Source organism: Grus americana, chromosome 6 (genome assembly GCF_028858705.1).
Source record: "Grus americana isolate bGruAme1 chromosome 6, bGruAme1.mat, whole genome shotgun sequence".
In the NCBI taxonomy this organism is placed as follows: domain Eukaryota; kingdom Metazoa; phylum Chordata; class Aves; order Gruiformes; family Gruidae; genus Grus; species Grus americana.
In genome coordinates, this window is record NC_072857.1 from 6,277,152 (window position 1) to 6,302,778 (window position 25,627).

The 25,627-nt window shown below is 35.9% G+C and overlaps 1 protein-coding gene across 7 annotated transcripts in view; it reads left to right on the top strand.

The window, feature by feature from the left end:
- The window catches only part of LRP1B (LDL receptor related protein 1B), a 738,176-nt gene that overhangs the window by 703,952 nt on the left and 8,597 nt on the right, over nucleotides 1–25,627 (top strand). For all 7 annotated transcript variants that reach the window (XR_008577717.1, XM_054830556.1, XM_054830557.1 and 4 more), the window contains 4 exons: nucleotides 6,459–6,620; nucleotides 11,054–11,228; nucleotides 11,855–11,959; nucleotides 24,066–24,142. Coding sequence is in view for 6 of the 7 variants with exons in the window: in XM_054830556.1 (XP_054686531.1) it covers nucleotides 6,459–6,620; nucleotides 11,054–11,228; nucleotides 11,855–11,959; nucleotides 24,066–24,142 (519 nt within the window). In the remaining variant the exon portion in view is untranslated. The remainder of the gene's footprint in view (nucleotides 1–6,458; nucleotides 6,621–11,053; nucleotides 11,229–11,854; nucleotides 11,960–24,065; nucleotides 24,143–25,627) is intronic.

The window sequence follows — 25,627 nt, forward strand, 5'->3', positions numbered from 1 at the left end:
AAGAGTCAGGGAATTTCCTTTTTCTTGGCTTCTGGCTCAAAAACCGAGGAAGAGATATCCTGAAAACAACCCTTTCATCATATTGTGATATAAATAAAATGATGCAGCCTATAAAATACTCTTCTAGTGGATGTGTGTGTTCTAGTGAATGTGTAAATCCCATTCTCTTTCACCACCTAATATATAACAGTAATGTGATAACCAATTAACTAAATTGCAGAGTATTACTCATTTTTTAAAAAATGAATGTGCTAAATCTTTGCTGGATGTGGTAAATGGTAGAACCTCATTATCTGCACACAAATGTTAATTTGTTAAACAAATCCCACTGGCAATTCAGGGATTATTCACTGTTGGTTTACTTACTGCTAAGCCTTTTGGCAAATTCCTGTGTGAACATTATATAGCTAGAGATTGGGGCAGCTTTAATTAAAATTTATAAGTTTATGACAGTTGTATTGAACTACAATAATTGAACAAAAAAATGTCATCAGTTAATTAAAAGTACACATCTGAGACATGTAATTAAAAGTTTGGTATAATAATGAACACTTTCCAGTAAGCCAAATTAATGGGAATTTGGAAAAAAATCAAATGTTACCATAAAAATGCACTTTCTTTCCTCTTACAGTTTAAAGTAAAAATGTTGGAGCGATAATTTACTAAATGTCTTGAACACATTAACTAGATCTAACTAGTTCACAAAATTAGATAAATACCTATTTGTAATATACTTACAGTACGAAAAGTATGTCTAACCACATAGAATTGTGATGTTTGTATCAAAATGAGTAAAAAATTATGTCTTTCCACTAAATGAAAATTGATGAAATATTCTCAAAAAAAAATAATAATCTAGATAAAGTAGATATTATTTTATAAGCGAAACAAGTTAATTTTGGGACACGATGGTGCACACCGAAAACAGCAAAGAACTTGTTTATTTTGCTAATGTCATATCAGTCCGAGTAGTCTCAAAGGGCTGTGCTACACTATCTTCTCACCAGAACAGGGACTGTGGGAAGGGGAGGGGGGTGGCACTTAGCTAGATGGCAAGGGTGTCTGGTCTGGTGTGGAGCTGATCTAAGGGTCCCAACCTCCACCACCACAACCAGCCTTGGAAAGAGCTGCCTTTGAGACTAATATAGAGATTGTTCTTTTCTCCCTTTCTTTCACAACATGGAGAGAATGTATATCGGTTGGGATTGATCTCAATCAGCTCACCTATTAATTACGTACAGTAATACAACTTCCCTCCACTACAATTGGTTCAGTAAAGCTAATTATGGTTCATCAGCCCCACAGAAATGAATTATTGTGATTCCCACAGACTGTTGATAACTGCTCTAGAAGACATGATATTACTTACAGTAGGCTGGTGTGCCACATTGTTTTGTCTAATAGTGACAGCAAGTGAAATATGCAAATTAAACGTGCACGTATTCGTACATAACTTAAAAACTACATTGCTGGGAGTGAATTAACCATTGACTGGAAGAAATAAATTATCTGTGTTTTGGTGCAGGTATTCATCTGGATGATCTCATTTTTCAAAACTTTCAGAAAGCTTACAAAAATTTTTTTTAAAAATTGCAAAATAATTTATGTGGCCATACAAAATACATAATATTTCTCTGTTATTTAGGCAATACCATGGATCAAAGTTGATCTCCTTAGAGTTCTGTTCATTACAAAATAAATGTAAATATGACTAGAAAGGAATCACCTCAATGTTACAGAGACAATGCAGTAAAATATTTGATTAGCGATTTTTGAAGATGATTTGGAAAGTTATTTGCTATTATATAGCAAATTAAATTGGCAAAGTAGCAGTAACTACATCCTCTGTAATCAAAATCTCATTGAACATTTTAGGATTTTGATCTCTATCATCTTCTTATGGATAATTTTTTTTTTGTAAGAAAAGAGGAAACTGCATTTCATCTTCATGCCAAAACACGTATTGTCCTGATCATGTCCTACTGCCAAAAATAATTTCATATGTCCTAGGGTCACCATAAAGTATTCTTCATTAACTTACTAAATTCTGTGTAAAACATTTGAAAAAATAGATGAGAAATTTGTAAGTTTGTTTCAAGTTCTATCAGGTTTAGAATTAAGACAAAAGTTCTGTAAATTATTGTTCTTATTTTTTTAAGAGAGAGGCTACAGAGAGACTCTTCAGAGAATAGTCACTTTCAAGTACATTGTTTCCCCAGAAGAATTTTCATTATAATTTTTGTTACTTGTTTCAAATGTCTTACCAGACACCCTTTCATTCATTTCTTTAAAAATGTTATTTAGAATTATTGTAAATACAAAATACTTTCATCTATATAGGGCCTACATGCATCATGCTTCTGCTTCCATATACCTGTAGTGAGGAACACTGTGTATCCAAGAATTGGATTAGAGATAGTAAATACCAAAGTGCATGTATGTTCATTTTCAATCACTGAATGTGGAGAAATCTTGTTCAAAAAAGATGTGCTTCCTGCTCTCTGGATTTTATTACTGTGGTTTTGAAATTGGAACATTTACACGTGAGATGCTGAGAATGTGCTGCCACCTTGTCCTCGCCACTTTTGACAAACAACATTTTTTGACTTAGGTAATTGAAACAGGAAATTTTTCTTGAGATTATTATGTTACAGAAGAGACTGAAGAGGAGGATAGGTGAAAGCTAGGTTGTTAATCTGTAATACGCGGAGGAAAAGAAGATAGTGTTGTCATAAGGTAAATCCAGTTGAGGATTGCGCTGAAGAAGGAAGAGTTCAAAACAAGGAAATTTTTTTGTGTTTTCTTTCAGAAGATTAATTTTGCTCTTTTATGCATAAAATACCCCAAAAGATGATTATCTGCATTTGAAGCAGCATTCCATAAACCACTTTCCGTATTCATATTTTTCTATGCTGTAATGTGTTCTGAACATTTCTGTGGTGGTGAAGGTTGGGAATTAAGAGACAATTTTAGTTCTGTTTCTGTACAGCTCTAATCCTGAAACTTCATGACCATTGTAAATGCTGAAGTTCTCTGTGCAAGAGGTTACCATGTGATGTCCATTAGTTAGGATATCTGACATCTTGGTTAACATGACTATTTCCTTTGCAAACATGAATCAATGTACTGATTCTGTGACACAAAACCTTATGGCATTGTTTGTCATTGTTTAATACTGCAGTTTTATTAAACTGTTCTTGGAACCCTTTTGTATCAGAAATAAGACAGATTAAAATGTCATTATTAGTGTTATTTTGGATGCCAACAATCTGTGTATAAATAGGCAATGAACTATTAACATTGCTAAAAGTCATGTTAAATTGAGTGACAAAAATGGGGTTTAGGCTATACTGAATTAAATTTTCATGTAACTGTCAGCAGTTTGGCATATTTATAAGCCTACATTAGCAAAGAATAGAATAATCTTTTCTACAAACTAGGAAAATATCATTGCCTCATCATTTTAAAAAATAGAGGAATATTAATAATAAAAATTTATTTCAGGCCTCCAAATCTATGTTCTATCACTATCTTATTTTAACTTTTTTTATTGAAACACTGATTCAGATGAAGGATTATGTGAAACCCCTTGGCTTAGGGGAAGAAATTTCAATACAACTGTATACATGGGGAAAAACAAAAAGAGTCTGTGCTAACATCTGAATTCGACATCTTTGATTTAATGTTTAGATCACAGGAGACAGATATGAATAACCAGGCTGATGCATATTAAACTAGTTGGAGCTATTTTTAAGTCAATGTTTTTGTTCCTGCTGTACTCATTAGAGGATGAGACTAACTGATCTCATGGCCTTTAGGATGATTTGCAAAACACTTTAAATTAGCATGGCTTAAAATAGAAAATAGAGAAAAGAATTACGTGAAGGGTTTCATGTAAGAAGAGTAGGAAGTAAGTGAAGGAAAAAGAATAAATAAATCATTCTGCATGAATCAGACTAGAAAAAATGAGGGCACTTCCCTTGCGTTGAAAAATTCTCCAATGAATATGACATTAAATGATTACATAGTATTAAAACAAAAGCAGACCAGAAGAAAATTACAATTGTGGGTTTTATGGAATATTTAGTTTAATCTACATTACTTTAATAGAGATAGCCTACTAAACAGAGAAGAAACAAAAATAAAGGTAAGTAGGGTTGCACATTTCAGAGTTTTAGAGGCAGCTGTGGTAAAAGACATCAGAAGGCGAATGTGAAAGTAGTTGTTGATACCTACATCAGACATCGTATGAAAATGAGGAAACAACAAATGAGACAGAAGACAGCAAGGAAGGGACCTAGTCATAATGCATCAGCAAATCGGGCAGCGGTAAGGGTTTCCTGGTAGATTACTATGAAGATGAGACACAATTATTACAGAAAAGTAACCCTTAACCGATATTTCATGGAACTCCTTGGGATTTTGGCTCTTCTGTACGTTTTAAACTGTCAGGCCCAAGTCAAGCACAACTTCTCTTGTGTGCTCGCTAACCCACCCCTCCCTGAAGTAGGATTGTTTATATCTAAGAAGTTAGTTTCTGCCTTATGGCGTGAAGTTTTTCAGATGTAAATGCAGGGGTAACTGGTGTCTCTCATCATTAACGTATTCCCTGACTGACTTTCTCTGCTTTCTCTGATCTCTTTTGGATTCCACAGCCGTATCATTACCTTGACTGACTGTCAATAATAAAATGTAATACGCAATTTTTCCTGGGTTTGCCTGTAATTCCAGTCCAAAGGGCTTCTGCATCGCACATATGGTACATTATGAACTTAACTTGTTAATCTGATTGACTTTAACACTTCTTGACATGTAGCCCTATTCTGTCATGGGCAAAGACTAGGTATCAAGGAAATGTGTATTAGATTTACAACAGGCCGTTAGTTGCCTGCCTTTTCCGAATTTGCTATAGCAAATGATATTGATGCTCCTATTCACTTCAGTTCTCCCATCTTAATTCTTAGATGTTTACCATTTCTGTAAAGCATGCGTGTTACTAGTTGGTTTTCTATAGACTAGTTATGAGACATTCTGTTTGTTCTGCCTGATACCTATTTACTATTTGGCTATTGCTAGCCTGTGCATGGTCCTTTACTCCGAGGTGTGGTATGTCTGTGACACTACTCAAAGGGATGAGTCTTTGCCCTCGCTCTGCAGTAACCCAGTTAAGCTCTTAATTGTACTTGCCAGCCGGTTGAGTTCCTTACGATTCAAAAGACGACCATCCTGTCTACCCCTTTATTGCAGAATTTTATTTCCTGATTAATCTTCATCTCTTTCCTTACCCATCTTGGAAGCCAGGAAGAAGAAAAGTATTAAAGTTGGTCAGTTTTCCTGAAGTTTAAGAAAACTCTGAAGGCTGAATGAAAGCAAAGGGAAGGAGCGTGGGGGGAAAATAATGTTTTGTAAGAGATAAACAAGAATGAGAATAGATTATTAGGAAGTGAGAAGGGACATGGCTAGTTGGACACATCACGTCATTTATTTGAAGAGAAGATTACAAATGAGACATAAAAGCAAAGTCAGGAGACGGAAGAACATTTATGGGATACAGAAGTTTGTTTCAAAGAAGATAAGCTTTAAGAAAAAAATCAGGGTAAAGTGGAAGAATTTAATAATACAGTGGAATTGTAACAAAGCTATACATCCTTTAGACACGAGATTTAGATAAGGGAAAAAAATGGGAGAATTACAATAGGGAAGAATCATAGGAGGAGAAGGCATCAGGTTTTAAACGCTATTTTAAAACCCTTTAAAGAGAAGAAACAGACTAGGAGTTCGTTTTGTGCAAATGGTCATCCCTAGGTGTTCATTACTTTTCAGACATTGAATATTGACCCTCCAGGCATCTTTGGTCTGATGCAAGACAGCAATTTTTATGTTACAGTTTTTATTATGAGAGAGGGATAGGATAACAAATCAGGCACAGATATTTGTGTTTTAGTAAAACTTGTTATGCAAAGTTGGCTCTTGATGCATTAGGAAATATTTGTACATTCACATGATTATATGTAAAGGTTTGTAGATTTGAGAATAATGGAGTGTATTCTGAAGAGGAATTGATGCTGATTATAAAAACATTTATCCTCTGCAACTGGAGGAACCCAGTCTGACAGGATAATATGAAGAGCTTAGTCATATCTTAAATTCCTACTTAAGACCATCTTTTAAAATAATTCCCAAAGAGCCAATGACGATACATGCACAAGTGTAAGGTGCATAGGTCCAGTTTTTGAGTCGTCCAGGTCTTGCAGTGCTGACTTGCTTTTTAAAAAGTTCTGAATTCAAGCAACGTTTGCAAAGGCATGTGGGTTTTTTTAGTGTCTAGAGAAATGTAGTTGGGCTCAAACATTAAAACTTGCTACTGTTATGATAAATATATCTATCTTTAAAGTGCTAATTATTATTTTCATGTTTATTTATTTTTATCATAAAATAGTTTTCTTTGTTCTGAATAGGGAGGCCTACCTGCAACTGTGCGCTGGGTTTTACAGGACCAAACTGCAATCAGACGGTCTGCGATCGTTTTTGCCAAAACGGAGGAACCTGCAGTGTCACTGCTGGGAATCAGCCCTTTTGCAACTGCTTGCCTGAGTATACAGGAGACAGATGTCAGTATTGTAAGTAATCTTCACAAACTCTTCATTCTGGATTTATAATAAAAGTTCTACAGAATGGAGGTTTAACGTGATCTGAGAGATTTTCTACGGCACGTGTTGGAAAACTCCGCTCCAAAATTATTCATACTGCTAAGGGAATGGAATCTGATATATTCAAGTGATCTTTGAACATATTTCTGCAATATCCATCTACATGTGTAGGTGAAGAAAGAGCTTTTTTAGGAATTATTTATTTTAGTATTTTCTCAAATGAATATGTAAAATGGAGCTGTACAAGACAGCTGACTGTGTCAGTAGAAAGGAGATAATCGTGTTAAAATTTTCTACTCCAACTTCTCCTATTTGTTATTTTATGCTAGTGGAATACCTAAATATAATGAATTGAAGTAGCTGGTTAAAGAATTTCTCTGGTATCGCTTGGCTTTGCAGACCAACACACACGTCTCAAACTGCTACCTTACCTTTTGTTTTTATTTCTAACCCCAGGAAGCAGTATACTGACAACTGCTTTGAGTTTCACACCTCTGTATTCCTTCATCTTGCTCTAAGATCACCTTAAGTATGGCTTCTGCCCCTTCTTGGTATCGAAAATCGGGATTTCTATGTATGACTCTTGTTTAATTCTCAGGTTCTGTCCTCTGCATGTGAAGTTCTCCGTAGTTTCTCATTGCAGTGACCCATTGCGATACTGTTTCCCAAAGGTTTCCATGCTTTTAGAAAGGCTCTTCTCGCTTTTTACAGCTTTCTCTAAATTTTTAATTCCTGTACAGAGGAGAAGGGAAAGAAGATTATCAGCCAATAAGTCTTCTGTTCTTACTCCATTTATCTTTTCTCTCCATGCTTTCTCTTAGCATGGAGCACCATTTCCTGTTTTCCAGTGACTCAAGACATTTGATCATATTCTTGAATTTCTTCTTTTGGACACTCATTTCAAAATTATAGTTTGTCTTCCTCATGTCTCTTCAAGTAGCAACCTAAAATTGATTATTTTTCTGAGATCAGAATTATTTTTTAAAATCTCCTTTTAATCTCCTTTTTTCTAGTTCTGCTTTGCTTTAACTATAACACTCTAAAATAAAGGACTGCCGTAGTGCTTGTTATAGAATAGAACATTAAATGTGAAAGCCATCATCTCTTTTGTATATAATTCAGTGAAATTGCTGAAGAAGGCTAGATTTAAACAAAATGGAAGGGAAATTAGCTGTTATAAAGGTCTGGTTTAGAATTATCTACAAGATAAAAAAAGTATTTAGTTTTAGTGAAAGGTCTGTCAAACAAGGAAAGGGTTAGTGTGTATCTTAAATAGGATTTGTACTGAAGTAAACTGAATGTATTTCCAGTTGGGAGACTATGAAATAAATTGAAACCTTTGAATGGAAAACCAGCAGTAATTGCGATTCTCTCCCACTTGGTATTAAACAAACTGCATGGATCCACAAATAACTATCTGCAAACACAATTGGGTATTTGAAAACAGTATAGTACATAAATCATGCACAGACAGACACACAGATTAAGAAAAAATATTTACTTGAGGCTTACCCAAAACCAAACAAATTGTTTCTAGTTGAATGCTTCTGCAAACATCCTTTTTTTTTTTTCTTTTTTTTTTAAGAATTAATTTAAATGTAAATTTGGGGTACTTTTTAAACAGTGCTTATTATCAGATTTGGATTGTCTGCTGACACTTGGGAAAAATGCCACAATAGAGAGACTCGAACACATTATAAAATACAAAATAAAATTAAGCTTTTGTTTATTTAAACCTTAATTTAAAAAAAAAAAAAAAGAGTCTTACAATCTTTAAGAGTTTTTTGTTTGTGGCCAATAACCGTTCTATGAAATTGTACAGGTTTACCTTAATAATGTGTATATAAATTCACATCTATGATTTTTTTTCTTTATTCACAGATATGTATGATTTTTTTGCTTTATTAATTGCATTCACTTTGCATGCATGTTGGAATAGATGAATATAGCATTATTGCAAAGTTTGGTTGCCTCTGAGATATCTTTTTCAGTCTTTCTGTGATGTGATTGAAACTAGTTCGTATGCAAAGGATGATACATGAATGTGCATAGGTATTTTACTCATGCTCCCAAGCTGAAAATATTATTAGTGGTTTTTATGGCAGGGAGAAGACATTTACTTGCAGTATTGCCAGATTGCAAAGACCTTATTTTCCTCATACTTATCGTCTCCAATTACCCAATGCAGAGTTTCTCCTGTGATTAGTTCACATAAGGGCTAATAACCAAAATGTGTGCTCTGTGTCAAGGCACTGGCACTGCCGAAATAAATTTAAGTGAATGAATTTACATAGAATTCCACTAACATTGTGCATGTTATTATACACACATGTATTTGATGTATTTGAATATAACTCCCTATTTTAAATTCCTGAAATAAGACGTACAGACTAGTTAAAGTTCATTTCTTGTATCATTTAAGGCCCAAACAACCGAAAAAATAGAAAACGTTTTCATGCAGTTACAATCATTCAAAGTGGATATAGTGATCTCACAAGCTGTTACTTTCCCTGAAACTGAAATTCCTTTCTTTAGGGGGAAGGAAAATAAAAAAAAAAAAAAAAAAGAATTATTTTTGTGTCATTTCAGTCCAAATGTAGCATATGCATTTTAGAGCAGAAGATTAAAGGTGTTTATGACTACAATCAATGCTATAAACCAATAATTGTTTTAGAGTATGAACTCCCTGTGCCTATGTTTTAGATTTGGGGGGTTTTTTTGTCCTAATGTACATGGAAACAGTTCCCCCTTGCAACGTTTTTTTCATAAATGTCTCTCAATATTAGCTTTCAAACTACCGTAGTTTTTGTTCAAAAACCAGCCCCCCTGCTGCAAATTGCCGTTCTGTAACTTGAATCGAGGAACGGCAAACAATGAACTACTTCACTGAGTGGCTTTTAAGCCTCTCTGGTTGCTCAGTAGTGATTCCACAAGCAGATGAGTCTACAGCCTGCGTGGATAGGTGGAGACGTGCAGTGAATACTCAAACAGAAAGAACTCCTCCAAGAGTCAAGCTTTGTCCTTTAGCAGAGCTCTTCCAGCATGGTGGGTACCAAATACATACTGCCCTGAGAGGGGAAAAAATTGGGCACAGGGAAGCATAAGCGAAATGTTTCCCATTTTATGAGATACTCTGAAAAATCACCCATCTTGAATCCACTCAGTAAAACATACACATTTTAGTAGTCTCCAATTTGCTGCTTACAATATGTCCCAGTCAAACGGCAGCCTGAGAGTTTACGCTTCCAGACTCAAGGCTGAAGTTGCCTTTGGCCAAGGTTTCGTTCTCTAGTGAACAGCTTGGTAATGCCCGACTCGTGGCTGCCACTGACTCACCCTTAGCCATATCCTGGGCTTCAAAGGGCTTAAATTTTTGAGATTTGACAGAAAGGTGATATTTTATTAATATGAACAGGTTAACTCTAAGCAAATACAGATGCGTAGGTGAGAACCGATACATCTTATATATCAATTACTTTATCTGTCCGTCAGGAACACCACCAAAAGCTCAGCGCAACATGTTAACGACACAGAACTGGAGAAGCTATGAGAAATAGAGAGAAATAGAGACTTTGAATTTGTGGACTCAATTAAGAAGCTTAAATGGCAAAACTTTACAAAAACCCCACCACTAACAACAACAACAACAAAAGCCCATGCCTGTCTAACTAAAAGAAAGTTGTCAGTACCACATAAATAAAAATGAACCTAAATGTTAAGATACCATTATTTTGTAGCTCTGGAAGCTCCTCCAGTTCAGGCAACTTGTTTTTTTTAAAGGGATATGAAAAAAACGAGACAGTTACTGGTGCTTCTAAAGGGTTAAAGAATTCTTGACTTGAATCGACTACTTGAAATCTCAGTCCTGCACAGTCTATAAAGATAAGCAAGTGTGCAGTTTTTTTGTAGAACTTATGGATTATGTCTTCATATATTATTATTAGAACTTCATGAAATTTTAATATGTGGATAAATGAAAATAAAACTTAATTATTTCAAAATACTATTTCCATTTCAGTTTAGCATAATGCTGTTAATGGTGATGTGAATGTATCAGAAGATTTTTATTCAGCCAATGTCCCATTAAATACATTAACATTGCTCTGCTTTTCTCATCAGTAGTCTTTATATTATGTGGGATGATGCCATAAATGTTAGACATCTAGAAGGAAAAAAAAAAAATAAATCTCTTGTGAGTTTATCCTTCCAAGACTACATCGTTAATGTATTATGTATCTGTTTATGGGATATTCTTGATTCTTGTAGTTGCCAGTGAGCCACCAAGTTCATTCATCATTTTGTTTTTATTATAGTACGTTTTAAACAACGGAAAAGTAAGGTATTATTTTTTTCTATGATGCTCCTTAGTGTCTTTTAGTAATTAGCTTTCATGTCGCTTGCAGATGTTTGCCACCATTATTGTGTGAATTCTGAATCGTGTACTATTTCTGATGATGGAAGTGTGGAATGTGTCTGTCCAGTACGATTTGAAGGTCCAAAGTGTGAAGTGGACAAGTGTATCAGATGTCATGGGGGACACTGCATAATAAACAAGGACAGTAATGACATAGTATGCAAGTAAGTATGTATGTAGGTGGGGTGATTGTGTTCAAAATTATATATTTAATAGCGATTATATTGTATTATCCTTTAAAGCTCTTACACAGTGGCTAGCCCCTGAACTGCTCACATCAGAACAGTTCCTTCGCGCAGCTCCTGCCCACACAAGCCCCACTGGCGCCTGCCTTTTTAAACCAACTTTTGGAGCACTCCTCACTGGGGGAAGCGTAATGTAGCAGGAGACTGAATGGGTCTTCAGTTGGAAAAATTGGAATATTTAATAGAGTTAACAGTCGAGTTTTACCACACTGTTGAAATTTGTTCATTCTGCAGTATCTGTGACAGTGATAGAGACGTATCGTATACTAATGAAAGCATGTGTAGTAAGATGTGCTGTTATATTGCTGAGTGATTATTTTGTGTAATAATAGTTTATTTTCGTAAAAGGAAAGGTTAAGATATTTTGTGTAATAAACTTGCTGCCTGGGCTAGTTTTTCAAAGTGGAAACCTAGAATTCTTGCAATAAGTAGATCTTATCCACATCGTAAAATCAGTATTCTAATATATAGATAATTATAAGGGAATTCACCAGATTTAATAAAATACTGATTGCTGTTTGTTTGGGGTTTTTTAACCACAACAGTTGCACTAATGGAAAGGTTGCCTCTACCTGTCAGTTATGTGATGGCTACTGTTACAATGGTGGTACCTGTCAGCTGGACCCAGAGACAAATATACCTGTCTGTCTGTGAGTATCCTGCATTGTGTAGGTCATTAAAATATCTGTGTGCCAACAGATAATAATGTTGTTATGCATGTGTCTGTATTTTTGATCTCTCCAGGATGTATAATGTGCTGGTTGCAGTCTGAATTTACAGTATTTTTTCTAGCTATTTCTGTAACCTGGTACTTTGTCTACCTTTTTGCAATACGCGTATTGAAAGATATAACTAAGATATATATTGTGAATGTGTATAGATCCAAAGATATGTCTTTTGAGACGTCTAATAATTTCAGGCCAGATCTAAAGCCCGTTTAGGCATTTGTTCCAGAATGGAATCCAGAGGTACAGGATGGTTGCCTACCCTGCTTCTCAAAGGTGGATTAAGTCTTTTCTCCTATAAAGATGGACAGAGGTGGGGGCAGTACACTCCTATAAGGAACCTGATGGCTAGAGAATAGGAAGAATAATGTAAATGTTTATTTCCTTTCTGGGTCTGAGGATATGCTCGTGTATCTGTTGTTTCTGCCCTAACCTTTACACCGCCCACAGTCGCTTGGCTGTTCTGTGCTGAGATTGCTCCCTCCCTCCTGCACCATTGTTGAGAGAGTAATTCAGGATGCTTTTCTTAAGCCCAGACATCAAATACCAAAGGAAATGTGATTCTGTAGTCTAGACGGTGAAGCACTGTCTTAAGAGGCAGAAAAGCCTACATTCCAGTCCTTTCTTGAGAGCTATGGTGTATCTTCTTTTTCAGTTGCTAAATATGAAATACAGAAGTAGTCATGGTAGCAAGAAATTAATTTCTTTCCTGCTCTCAGTTACACTGAGCTACCTAGTCATACTCTGGGTTTTTTACTTTTGCCTAATAAATGATCTGATATTTCTGCACTGCAGAAAAGCTTCATAGTCTTCCCCTTCTCAGGGCAATCTGGAGGTCAGAGCATCCTCCAGGAACATATGAGGTGTTGGAAGAGAGACTTGGACTTGAGTGTCTCATTTCCAGGGTGACATAAGTAAGCTATGGTCCAAAGGGATCTGGCATTACAACTCTGTAGATACGGATACAGCCATCCCTTCATTTTGTTGATGTGTATGAGGTAGGTGATCTTAAAGGAGAGTGCCTGTTGCATTCAGACTCTCAAAGAAGTTACACAGAGTAATGCCAAGATTTTGTAGTCTGACTGGTGTAAGAGATGGACAAAGGGGCAAAACGGTAGGTGCTGTACGATTGAAAAGAAGTTGTCAATAGATGTTTGCAGCTTTGAGGTTAGACAGTGGAACGTAGTTCCACGCTGTAGTCCTTATTCAGCTGAAAATGCTTTAAGTGCCTATGTCTCTTTTTCGTAATTATTTTGATCTGGCCCTTTTCACCTGTTATTTGTATCTCCTTAAATGTCTTTAGCTGAGGACTAGAGACTCATAAAACTCAGCAAAAGGAGAATATCAGAGCTATAATATGTAGGGCCCAAATCTGAAGATTAAGTCTGGTGACTCATTTGGTGGTTGAATCACCATCCCTGGAGGTATTTGAGACGTGTAGATGTGGTGCTTAGGGACATGGTTTAGTGGTGGGCTTGGCAGTTAACCGTTGGACTCAATGATCTTAAAGGTCCTTTCAAACCTAAACAATTCTATGTTTCTATGATTTGCTTGAACACCTAGAATGGCTATTTTGGAAGCTTGTGAATCCTCCTTTCTTTTTCCTTATAAAACTGGCTTATTCTTTTTCAAATTCGTATGGAACACCATAGCATCTCAAGGAAAACAAGTTTCATCATGCATTAATTTATGTATGGATTTACAATACATAAATGCTGCAGCATATGCCAACACTGTTAAAGCTAAGAAAACAGTCATGAACATTTTAAGGCCATTGCACTCTGGATCGATCAATACAAATATATAGTACATTTGACAATACTACTTTGGTGAGAATGTTAGATTCCTGAACCAATCAGTTAGTACAGGCCCATTGTTTTAAAAGTGTTTGATCAACGCTGATGAGCAAATTTTTCAGTATAGTCAGATTGGACCTCCCATGAAAAACAGAGTATTAATTTTGTTATCTGTGGGTGTGTGCCTGTGTACGTGTGTGTGTCTTGCCATCATTATATATAATGCGTTTAAAATCTGTTCAGCAAAAGGCAGAATATTTATATAGGTCTATTTTACTGAAATTCTGCAGATGCTCTGTGGGGTTTAAAAGTCAGCGCTGTGACCAGAAAGTGAACCCTTGTGATTACTACTGTCAGAATGAGGGAATTTGCACTTTAACTGCGTTTAATGAACCGAGATGCAAGTAGGTTTAACCTTCCACTTAATGCTGCACATTCTGTGACATCATTTCAGGCCACAGTTCATTGGTTCAAGTCATGCACATTCACATACATTTCAAAATATATACTTAATCTGGGGGCTGGTTTCTATAATACACGCTTACCCTTTGTTAGTTGCACTGATGAGTATATTTAAACATACTTTTTGAGTATCTATATCATTGAAAGAAGAAATGAAAAGTTTTATTTTTAATAAATGAATTGAAAATGCCACTTGGCTTTTATTGTTCATATTTTGAGATATTTTACCAAGTTAATCCTACACAGCATAAAGTTTAGCCAACAGTGATGTTGCACATGTTCTGTAGTCCAAAACTGCCTTCCTATTTTTTACCTGCACAGGAAAAGGAACAGAAGAGTTATTTAGGCACCACTGCAGAAGTTAAGCTTGTATTCATAAGTCTCATTGTTAACTATATAGAAATAGGCTGTAAAATAGAAACTGTTAAACAAAAATATGTGAGCTACATCATAGCTTTGACTTCTCCTCTCATTAAAAAAATGTATGAAATAGATATATTTGTATGCTGTATTTCTCTGAAGGAGTTTAGGTCTATTTCTTTAGAGAGAAAATTTTAATCCTCATCAGGGAAAGAAACAACCTTAGGCTTTGAAAATGTTGTAAGGCAGACGTACACTGAGTTATGAAATACCAGTTAGATGAACATAGCTTTACTCAACAGTTTTGATGCAAAAGTCAGAATTGAAATCATGAGCCAAAGACCCGGACTTGGGATTAAATATGAAACTAACAGCATTAATCTTATCTCATCTAAGTGCATGGTTTATGAAAACATAAAATCCTGTGGGGATGTGATGTGGCTGTCTGGTGGGTAGCAATGGCAGTGACTAGGTATGGTGAATAATCTTCTAATATTTTTGAAAAATATGATCACAATTCCTTTGTGAGTGTTCTCAAGCAATGAAACTCTATGACTTGAGCTCTCATAAATCCATTGGAAGGTAGATTAGCCTTCTAACTACCAATTCTTAAACTTTGAAGCGTACGGAGTGGGTCTGTTGATCAGTGTTTGTGTGACATGATTGCTTGGAAAAGTTTGTATCTCCGTGTGTCATACGCAAGTACATAATTCACTTCGTCACATTCAGAATATAAACACAGACAGAGCTAGTGTTCCTGTTGTCTCTTCAGACTGATTGTTGGGTTAGCATGGCCAACACTGCCTGTGTCTAGGAATTGAAAGAATCTTTTAAATTGTTTCTTTTTTCAAAGCCAGGGTGGCTTAGAGGAAAGGGAAGAGAAGAAAATAGTACTTGTTTGATGGAGTTAAGACAGTTGCAGTGATAGAGAGGAAGATGTGTAGCTCCATATATCTCCGTTCTCCTTGCAAACTTCAGTTCAAGCTCCACTTGTTGCCAATATCTTGTGTTTTTCTGGCGCCAAATTAGTTTTTAACTGGAGCTTGTTTATAATTTTAGCAACCTGATACTGGCAAGTAGAAGACCTCAGGAAGGAATGAAGTAATCCCGTGTTTCACGGGAGTCATTGTGTCAGACACCAGGAGCGTCAAAGATTTTCTCTGTACGTTCTGCTGTGTTGTTAGGGAAAGTGGTTTATCCCTCCAACCTGCATGTCTGGCCATGCGGTGTATGACATCTGTCTCTGGTCTCTGAGAGATGGTTATCTAAGGGCTAACATTTTTCTTAACCAGTCTCTAATTCATGGGTGGGTGATTTTTAGAAGAAATAGGAAATGGCTCAGTTTATTGTCATTCAGCAGGACCTCTTCTCTCTCTCACAACCAGATCAGTAGAGAATGCAAACTTTATACATAATCAAGCCTTTATTATCAGTCAATAAAGAAAATAGACGATAGCATTTATCTGTTCTAAAGGGCATTCCTACAGTTATAGTTATACAGAGGAACTATAAGCCTGTGAGAACATTCTCTCCTTTTACCAACCAATTTGAGGTACTGACCTTTTCTGAAAGATGTACACTGAGGGTGTCTTTTAAAGAAGTATTATCTTAGATATAGTTACTGTCTTTTTGGCATTCACATATTATATTTTTTAAGGATATCTTTAGTACGACTCACTAATGTTTCGGGAGTGTGTGTGATGTGTCTAACACTAGAAGCGTATGGGATGTGTCGGAATTGCTCCAGTAACTTCACAAATTCATTGAAAACAGAATGAACAGCAGATCAGATTCAGATGGGATATAATCAAGAAATGCTTTTTCTATTTATTTCACAAACTGTCGGTTCCATCTGTTCTATCAGTCTGTCTTTTATTTTAATAATTACCTTTATTTGCCTCTCTGTTTCCTTCTCGCTAATTATCTAACTGCATATACATTCGTGCAAGAGAAGCAAGGTGTAGGGAGAGATTGTATCTTGAATGATACCACTGAAGAGAGTTGGAAAAAGTTAAAACATTCAAGTACACCAGATCATCATTGGTTTTACGTAGGCAGTGCTCTATCAATTTCTTTAGTACAGAATATTACCCTCTCTTGCCTTTGTTTCTTTTATACCTTCACCATAACTATAGGTTGCTATAATTCCATCTTTTTATTTATATTGCTATTATTATTTGCATCTGCACATAGATGTAGTCTATTTGTATTATTATGATTATTATTAACGTCTGCAAATAAATGGGATCAAATCATAACCCCCTTACACTAGGCATTATAGAATAATAACGAAGGATACTTTCTGTTAAAAGTTTACAGTCAAAACCAGTAGAAGATATAAATCATATTGATCCTTATCTAAAGCCAACTAAACTTAAAGGCAGCTTTTAAATGCTCTAATCAGCTTTTGAGCAATGCTACTGAGGACTTTAGGTGAAACAGGTAAGATTATATTGTGCTGGCTAATTAAGAGGATAGTAAATTATTCCTTTTTAAGTTACTTTCTGCATAGAGGTGTGTGCAATTCTGTGTGTCTACAGTTTGGAGCCTCTGTTTCCTAGGTGGCATCAGAAACAGGGAGAGAAATTCAGAGGACAATGTACAGCATTAAATTAGTTGCCTGTGGCTAGATGTGTTAACTGTTCAGAGGGCTTCGGTTTGTGTGTGGTGTATTCCTACATTAGAACAAACATCAGTTCTTCTGTAATGAAGAATAAGTCATCCTGGATAGTTTAATTGCTTGCAGTAAGCAGATGTATGACTTTGAGAGCAAATTAGACAGAGAAATCAGTGGTCTTTCAGATTAAAAGGCATATAGCATACAGGAGCTTGAAAGAAAGCGTGAGTTGGGTGACACAGGAAACTGAGAAGTGAAGGGTGGAGAAAGAATAAATTAATTTCTAAACTGAGAATTTTGGCTGAGTAATAGGTTACAGACAATAGTGAACAAATGGGGAGAGAACAAGCTGTGGAATTGCTTAAAAGTGATAACAAGAAGCTTGAACTTGGGAGTGGAGAAAAAATAATCGCTGCAGGAGTGAAATAAACAAGAGAGATGTTCTTGCCAGTTTATTTCCAGAAGGTTGGAGAGAGACAGTGTGTGTGTGTCTGTGCGGGTGGGGGTACACACATGTGTGTGCACCTGTGCGTGTGTTAATGTCACAGAAATCAGGAAGAATAGAGTGCATTCCTCTTGATGGAGGAACTTCCTCCAGCTCATATTCCTGTGATGCTGTACCTCCTCTTGACATTGCTTTCATGTTGAAAATTCTTCAAATATGAACAGTTTTTATGTAAGTACATGTATGACATACAAAAGCTGTAAGTAGATGCAAGTTCATAAGTCAAACTCATAACTGTGGCAAACCCCTATTCAAAAAAAAAAAGTTAAGGTGCATCCATAGTCCGGTCATGGACAAGAAAGAGCCTGTACCATGCAATCCCCTGACTGGCACATTCTGAAGATTGGGTCGAAAAAGCCACTGCAGCGTAGAACAATTGCAGCACCGAGAAGACTGCCTTAGAAGGCAATTGTAACCATGACAGGCAGTATAAGTCAGAGAACAGAAAATTTTATCAAGTATCTTGCAATAAATGTTTTCCATATGATTTCCTGGGGTATATTTAATGAGCTCCCCAATTACAATTACAACAGGAATTTCACAGTATTATGCTAGTTCTTTGAAAGCTTTTTTTTTTCCCCAACTAAAAATACCTTTGTTATAAATGTCTTGAATTTGAACATAATCAGCAGGTTATAACTTTGTGTTACAGAAAATTTTTCATTCACTTTGTATCGCAAACTAGTATTAGCTCAAGAGTTCAATGCAAACAGATGTTTGAAGAGTGGTTATCAAAGGAAGAAATGAGAAGACCTTGGAAAAGAGGACTATGTATATTTTTTCATTGAACATTTACTAGCTGGGCTGTAATGCTTTATCCATGAGTTTAAAATTGTTTGGGTAAAACTTGCATAGTAGCTGCTGCTGTGCATCACTGCTTGCTTTGTCTCTGTGAGAAGGAGAGAAAAACGGGATTTGCCATATAACTATTGATCCAGTCATTCCTCATTTTTTTTTTTTTACCATTTCAATCTCTTCTTTTCCTTTTGCTTTGTTGCTCAGTGTAATTTCAGCAACAGTAGTAATCATCTAGACATGCTTAATTTTTATATATTTACTCTATGTTAATAATATTAATGCTTGTATAGCATATGTACTCTACACATATTGCTAATAGCATGAAATTTAATGACCCTCAATTACTTGTTTCTTACGTTGGGATGATAGTCTTAGTTGCATCTGAAGATTTGTTCCTTTGCAGTGAACATCATGCGGCAACTGTGAATGATGAGTTACATATTGGAATGTTATGCATAAATTAAATTCATGTTTAAAGTCACATTTTATTTTTTCATGTATATTGTTGCAAAATTTAAGATTCTTTGGGTTCCTCGAAAGTGATTTTCTGTTGGTTTGGCCTGCTTTTGCATTGTGCAGTTTTCCTGTTCTTTATTTATTGGATTGCAAGGTAATCTGTATTTCATTTTCAAGTAACGTACAGTTTCTATCCCTTAGCTTCTACATCGAATTGTTTCACTTTGTTTTCCTTATGAGGATATCAAGTGATGCTCATTAGACAAAAGTACAAAAAATGTGGTCTGGTCTTGGATAAAATATTAAGGAAAAAATTATTTGAAAATACTTAAATCCTACAATATAAGAGAAGGTACGAGGTGTGCTCTTGATCAAAGTAGGGGTGGGTTTTTGGTCCTTCATTGTTATGAAAGTTCTTTGTATCCTTGAGGGTTTATCTGTGGGTATAACTCTATAATATCAGCTCCCTGTATGAAGAAAGCAGATTTCAAAACATATTTCTAAATTTATTGTAAGAAATAGTTTAATGATTTAGATTAGTGCAAGAATTTTGTCATCCTGTGTTATCCTACAGACTTTGGGGGAAAAAGGGGATTACTTTGATTTCCATCTTTCAATGCAATTTAATACAGATAGTAAATAACTATAATCCAGATGTCCTCTTCTCTTGTGTTACACATAGTTTTAATATTAATGGTAAGACATGTTCCAGCAGAATATTAATGTAAGTGTTCTTAAAATAGTGAGGCTGAATACTATCATTAGGGTGTTTTACTCTACATTACTATCTATGCTGTGACTAAAAAGAAAAGCAAAGTTAGAAAATTACATTGTATAATGAAGAAATATCATTTATAGGTAAGAAACATTTTCAATTCCCCTTCCACCTCTATTTTGTAATGACTGTTTCACAGATTCTGTTATGCTTCTAGACTAATCTTTCAATGTTGCTTTCTGTAATTTTTTTTGATACACGCTGGTATATTGAGTTGGAAAGCAGTTGTCTACAAAAGCACTTTTAACTTCACATTATGCCTGCTATATTGTATTTTTATGACAATGCCTGTGGCACAAAAAAAAGGAAAAAAAGAGAAACAAAACCAAAAAAAGTTGCACACTGCCACCAAATTATCCTTTTTACTAGCTTTTTCTATTTGTTCAGACATTTCATAATCAAATGGTTCCTTTTGGTCAAGTGCCCGTATAATTGAGTTTAGAGTGTTTCAGTGCACTGACCTGCAAGGGTTATACAAAAATAGAGGAAAGAAATGTTTTCTCTCATTAATAAATTCTCTAACAACAGCATAATCAGTCTCTGAAATGTAAATATCTTAATTCTAAATATTCTTTATTACGAGTGCGATGCCTTTATAATTTTGAGTTTTTAAAATATCTCTCATCTGTAATACTATTTCCTCCAAATAAATAATTCCTCTCACGTAGGCATTCTGTATCTCAGAACGTGTGTTTCCCAAGTATCATCTCTTTCTAAACGTAGGACTAAATTGTAACAGAGCTGTAATGTAGTTTTATTAATGACGTTGGCAGCAGACCATGTACAACCTTTGTTTATTACATTTGCTTTCAGTTTTTGTATTGGCATTCTCTTTGATGTTGTTGCTCTTTGATCTGTTCACCGATTCTGTTGGGAACTGGAGGTCTGCACCTTAAGATGTTCACTGTAGCGCCTTGCACCACTCAGCTGACTCCAACCTGTCCTTCACTGTCAAGCTCCCCATCTCATTCCATCTGTATTTGTTTATTTGTAACTCACATTAGGCATTATCACTGTCTTTCTTCACAGTTCTCAACAACATGAATGTCTTCAAGGAAACCAGTGGCTTTATGTAGTTCTGCTTCGGTAATGACTTTTTGTATGCCTGTACTGCAAATGTCGTATCTCTGACCATACAACTGTTGGCAGTACTACAGAACAAAAGCTCCTGGTACCAAATTATTTGGAAAGGTACAAAATACTGTGCATCAAACTGAACCAGAAGTCAGTTCCCATGCTAGGTACTGAGCAGCCTGAGTTTAAATGATCTAACATCAGAAAATGTTATTATTAAGAACAATTTCTCTCTATGGTATCTGAAGACAATTGAAACTGGTTCCTACATGAACAGTTGTCCATGTCCCAACCCCATCATTACTCACATGCCTGCTGATGCCTAATTTTCTGTGTCAGATTCCCTTGTGGACAACATACTTTTCCCATGGGCTTGCTTTCTTTTTCAGTTCTGTCTGCCCAAGACAAGTCTTTGCTAGCTTGCTGGACCATGAACGGGCAATCATTTTACCTCTCAGTGTGGAAGGAAATGACTGCCATCCTGTCTGCTTCAGTCCCCTTGAAGTTTACTGGAGACAGCAAGCATTTGGAAAAAATGAAAATGAAGTGGCAACTAGCTATCATGGTTTTATGAGACTTTTCTCAAATGCCTCAGACGTGTTTCAATATTGCTGACTTTTACAATTAAAATGCCAAGATTGGTAAACTGCTAATATTCTTACCTTTATTTGTTCCTCTGTTTACTACATATATAGCTGTAGGATTTCTTTCTTCAGCAGCTGTGTGGTGTCATATCTGCTGTAAAAGTTTGAAGAGCGTAATTGTACATTATACACAATTTTCTCATAAGCTTATACTTGCACGCTTCGTAGTGATTCTTTTGCCAGTCTCACTATCTTATATTCTTTAAACTGTTTTAAAGCAGATTTATAGTAATGATTCTTTTATACAGCAGAAGCATTTGAAACCTTCAATATAAGGATTTAGGTACAAAGTGAAGATACGTCTAACTTTCAAAGACATCTTCCCCTTTCAATAGTGTGGTATTAAATGAAAATTGCCTCTCATAACAAGCTTTAATCACACGAGCTGAAGCTGCAACAGCAACGATGCAAAACTTCCAGCAGGAAATATAAAGACTTTATTTCATGGTTGCCACATGCCAACAATTTGGATCCCAGCAGAATATTCTAAGTATAAAGATTTATGGTGTTTCTCTACAAGAATGGAGATACTTATTTTGCAGCCATGTGTTGAATAGTGATCTTTTGAAAAAACAAATTCCTTGAATAGTATCCTAGTAACGTAGGCTGTCAGTGTAATCATTTCCATTTGATATAATTGCTGAAAAGAGAACTGTAAAAAATGGAGCAGATGCATCTTTTAGAAGATGAAAATCATGTATTCCATGTGACTTAGGATGTGCTAAAGTGGTGGTAGGCAGGAATGGACACATCAGTTGGTCGGTTTTAAAATACATCGTTGCGAACTATAATGTGTGTAATTAATTAGTAATTGGGGGGTTCCTTTGCAGTGAGGAAATTTAAGTCTGTATTTACCACGTTTATTTAAGTAAACAAATTTATTTCAATGAACATGAAGAACTTAATAATAATGCAATTCATCTATTGTGTGAAAATTTTTGAATCAACTGTCAATTAATAAACATGTATTTAAAGACCATCTGTACCTTACATCTGTAGAGTTTGAGATAAGCACCTTCATAACATATCCTACCAAAAATGAAATTAGTTTCTCAAAAGACAAAAGAGAGTTAAAAGCATCACCAGCAAAGCTGGCTAGGGCTCTCCTGTAAGAATTCCACAATTTTTGTCTGGAATATTTTGTACCTTTCCAAACCTTTTTGTATTATAGAACAATGTCAGTCATTAAGCACGTCCACCTCTAAACTCTGCAATTTGTTAAATCCTTAGGCATCAGGTAACAGTAGTTCTTAGAAATGCATGGAAGGTAATGCTCTGTTGCATTTTCCTAAAGATAACTCACGTTGAAATTCAAAAATACTTAGAAAAAACATGATTCATTGCGCATTATGCAACAGAAGCAGATGAAAAGTGACTACTTCCTGCCATTTCCACAAGGAGAGCTTGAGACTCTGTAGTAAACTTAATCATATTTACAGCAGGATGAATAAGCAATTGAATTTCATTCAGGTATTTGCATCCATTTCTTGATGGATTTGCTGAGTCAGCATACATGGACTCCTTCTCTTTGCTTGTATGCATGGAGAGCATTCTGAATCCCATTTGAAGAAATATTTCCACATGGATATTCACACAAGGGAATTATAGCAGAATAACTGTATGCTCATCCAGGCACCTGGCTCAGGAAGCATATATTCTGAACATAAACAGTATTCAGGGCCCTCTGAAGCCAGTAGATACTCCTGTCCCTTCTGGACAGCTCTTTATGCTTTAACTCACGCCTGCTTACACACACACGTGTATATATTTCTACAAATACATGTTTAGTTATAGAGTTCAAAATTTAAAAAAATAATTTAATGGTAGAATGTTCAGGAAAACATTTGAAAGCAAAGAGAAGGAGAACTTCAGTTAATTTGTGAATATTAATCAAAGATAGGTCTTAATTGTTCAAGTAAATTATTACAACCAGGTCTGTAAGAGCTATTCTATAGTAAACTTTGCATTATCCAGGGCAATGGAGGACAGTAGAACTGTGGAAGGAGCCAATTGGGATGGATACTAAGGGTTATTGGGTGTGTGTAGTAGTTTATGTCCAATCATTTATGCTTTGTGCAATATGGACGTGGCTGTTAGAGCTTCTAGATCAAAGCTGACCCTAAAGCAATATGGTGCAAATAAAGCGCCTCAGCAAATAAGCCTAAGTTGGCTATGCATGGATGTGTTCCTTCATTATCGCATTGCAGGTGGTAGTTGGTTTAATAAGACATTAATATACCATTGGTTATGCCTGTTGTTTTATTGTTCAAGAATTTTAGAAAAGGACTCTGGAATGAAGATTGCAGTGGTAATAACAGGAATTGAATATACAAAGCTGTAGTTTTAAACTAAAAACATACTCAGAATGTTGTAAGTGCCATGGCAGAGTACTGCTGACTCCTTCCATGAAGCTTATTGTTTAGTTTGTGGAATCATTGTTGTCATTCGTGTAGCTCTTGAGAAGATGCTGGTGGTCTCTTTAATAGGTTAGTGTGTTAACAGCTGACATCTTTTAATTTTGCCATCTTAATTGGGTCCTTTTAGATGTTCAGCCAACTGGTCAGGCACACAGTGTGAGAGGCCAGCTCCCAAAAGCAGCAAGTCTGACAATATCAGTACAAGTAAGTACTTCAAATAACTGCTATCACTTGTCAAATTTGGCTCTGTTTAGAAATTTTAACCTGGTGATACTTTAGCATGTGAGTTTGTGTCATGAAATGTGCTGGTTACCTGTAATTTCTTTATTAAAAAAAAACCCAAGTGTAGATCTCTCTCAACTTTTTGATTGACGTTCCGTGTTTCGTGAGGTTTGGGTACAAGCCATATGCTGTACACTCACTGCTTCAAGGCTAGCCTGCACTCTTCTTAAAGAAAGTGTATCAAGTGGCAAGTCCTTGGTGAAGTCACTGCTGTGCAGGAACTAGTACGAGGCCTCTGACCATTTAAGTCCTACCGAAAGCATCAAAAATAGAGTTAGAAGTAGTTCATAACTTTTGCATGGGCTGTCTGCAGAGGTTTGAATTTTGCCTACTGTGAAAATCATCCTGAAAGTAAGAATAGCTCCTGTTGTATTTTTTTTAAACACATCTGTAAGCATAAAAGGATGGTATCGCTACCTATTGGCAGTTTAAACTGGACAGGGTTCCCCGTGGTGCACTGAGTATGCTGATGGTACCCTGCTGTACGTCTCTCGGTCGCATTTAACCCAACTGGAGCAGTAGAATGAATTGCCCGCTATTCAGGTCAGCTTGATGCTTAGATGAAATCTTCCTAGTGATCTACACAAGTGAAATAACACTTCAGGCTGGAACTGGGCAAAAAAGACAGCCAGAACCTAGAGCGGTGTTTCCTGTTGAGGGAATACCTGCCACACTCTGGGAAGTGGGTCTTGGTCTCGGGCCTGCTGCTTAGAGCCCAGGCTGCACCGTGGTCACTAGATGGCAACTCAAGCCTGGTGAGCTGTCTTTCAGGTTTTTTCTTTAATGTTTACCTGCCAAGACAAAACGAACCTTTTTTTTTTTTTTTTTTCCTCCTAAGTAGAACTTCATCCAGCTATTTATCAAATGTTATCTCAAAATAGCATTGTCGTAATGTCCTTTACCTGCTGAATCTTCATAAGCTGAAATGAACTCAGGATGCTTCAAGATTTTATTTGCTGATACTTCATTTCAGGCCTCTGACAATCTGACTGACTTTTCAGTAAGCCTTCAGGCAAAACTCAAGGCTTCTTTTTTAATTCTTTATTTAGACTGTGTTTAATGTAGAGCAGAGACTGCCAAGAGCTTATTTTTTTAATAAATCAATAAATGAAACAACTAGCAATATTTTTGTTTTCCACCAGTTAAGCATTGTGATATTAAAGGAAATGCGTGTCATTCCACATTGACTTTATACTGGAGTCCTGTAGTTTATGAGGGCCAGTTTTTATATCATAAAATTATTTGTTGCATGCATTTCTTTATTGCCAGATACTTACATTAAAACTGAGGAATTCTTAGAAGGGTACAACTGCTGACCTTATTTTTGCATGTAGTCTCATTTCAGTGAAGTTTTCTGCCAAAATAATGTTAAGCCCATCTTCTTCTTCCCTGTTCCCTCCTCTCCTT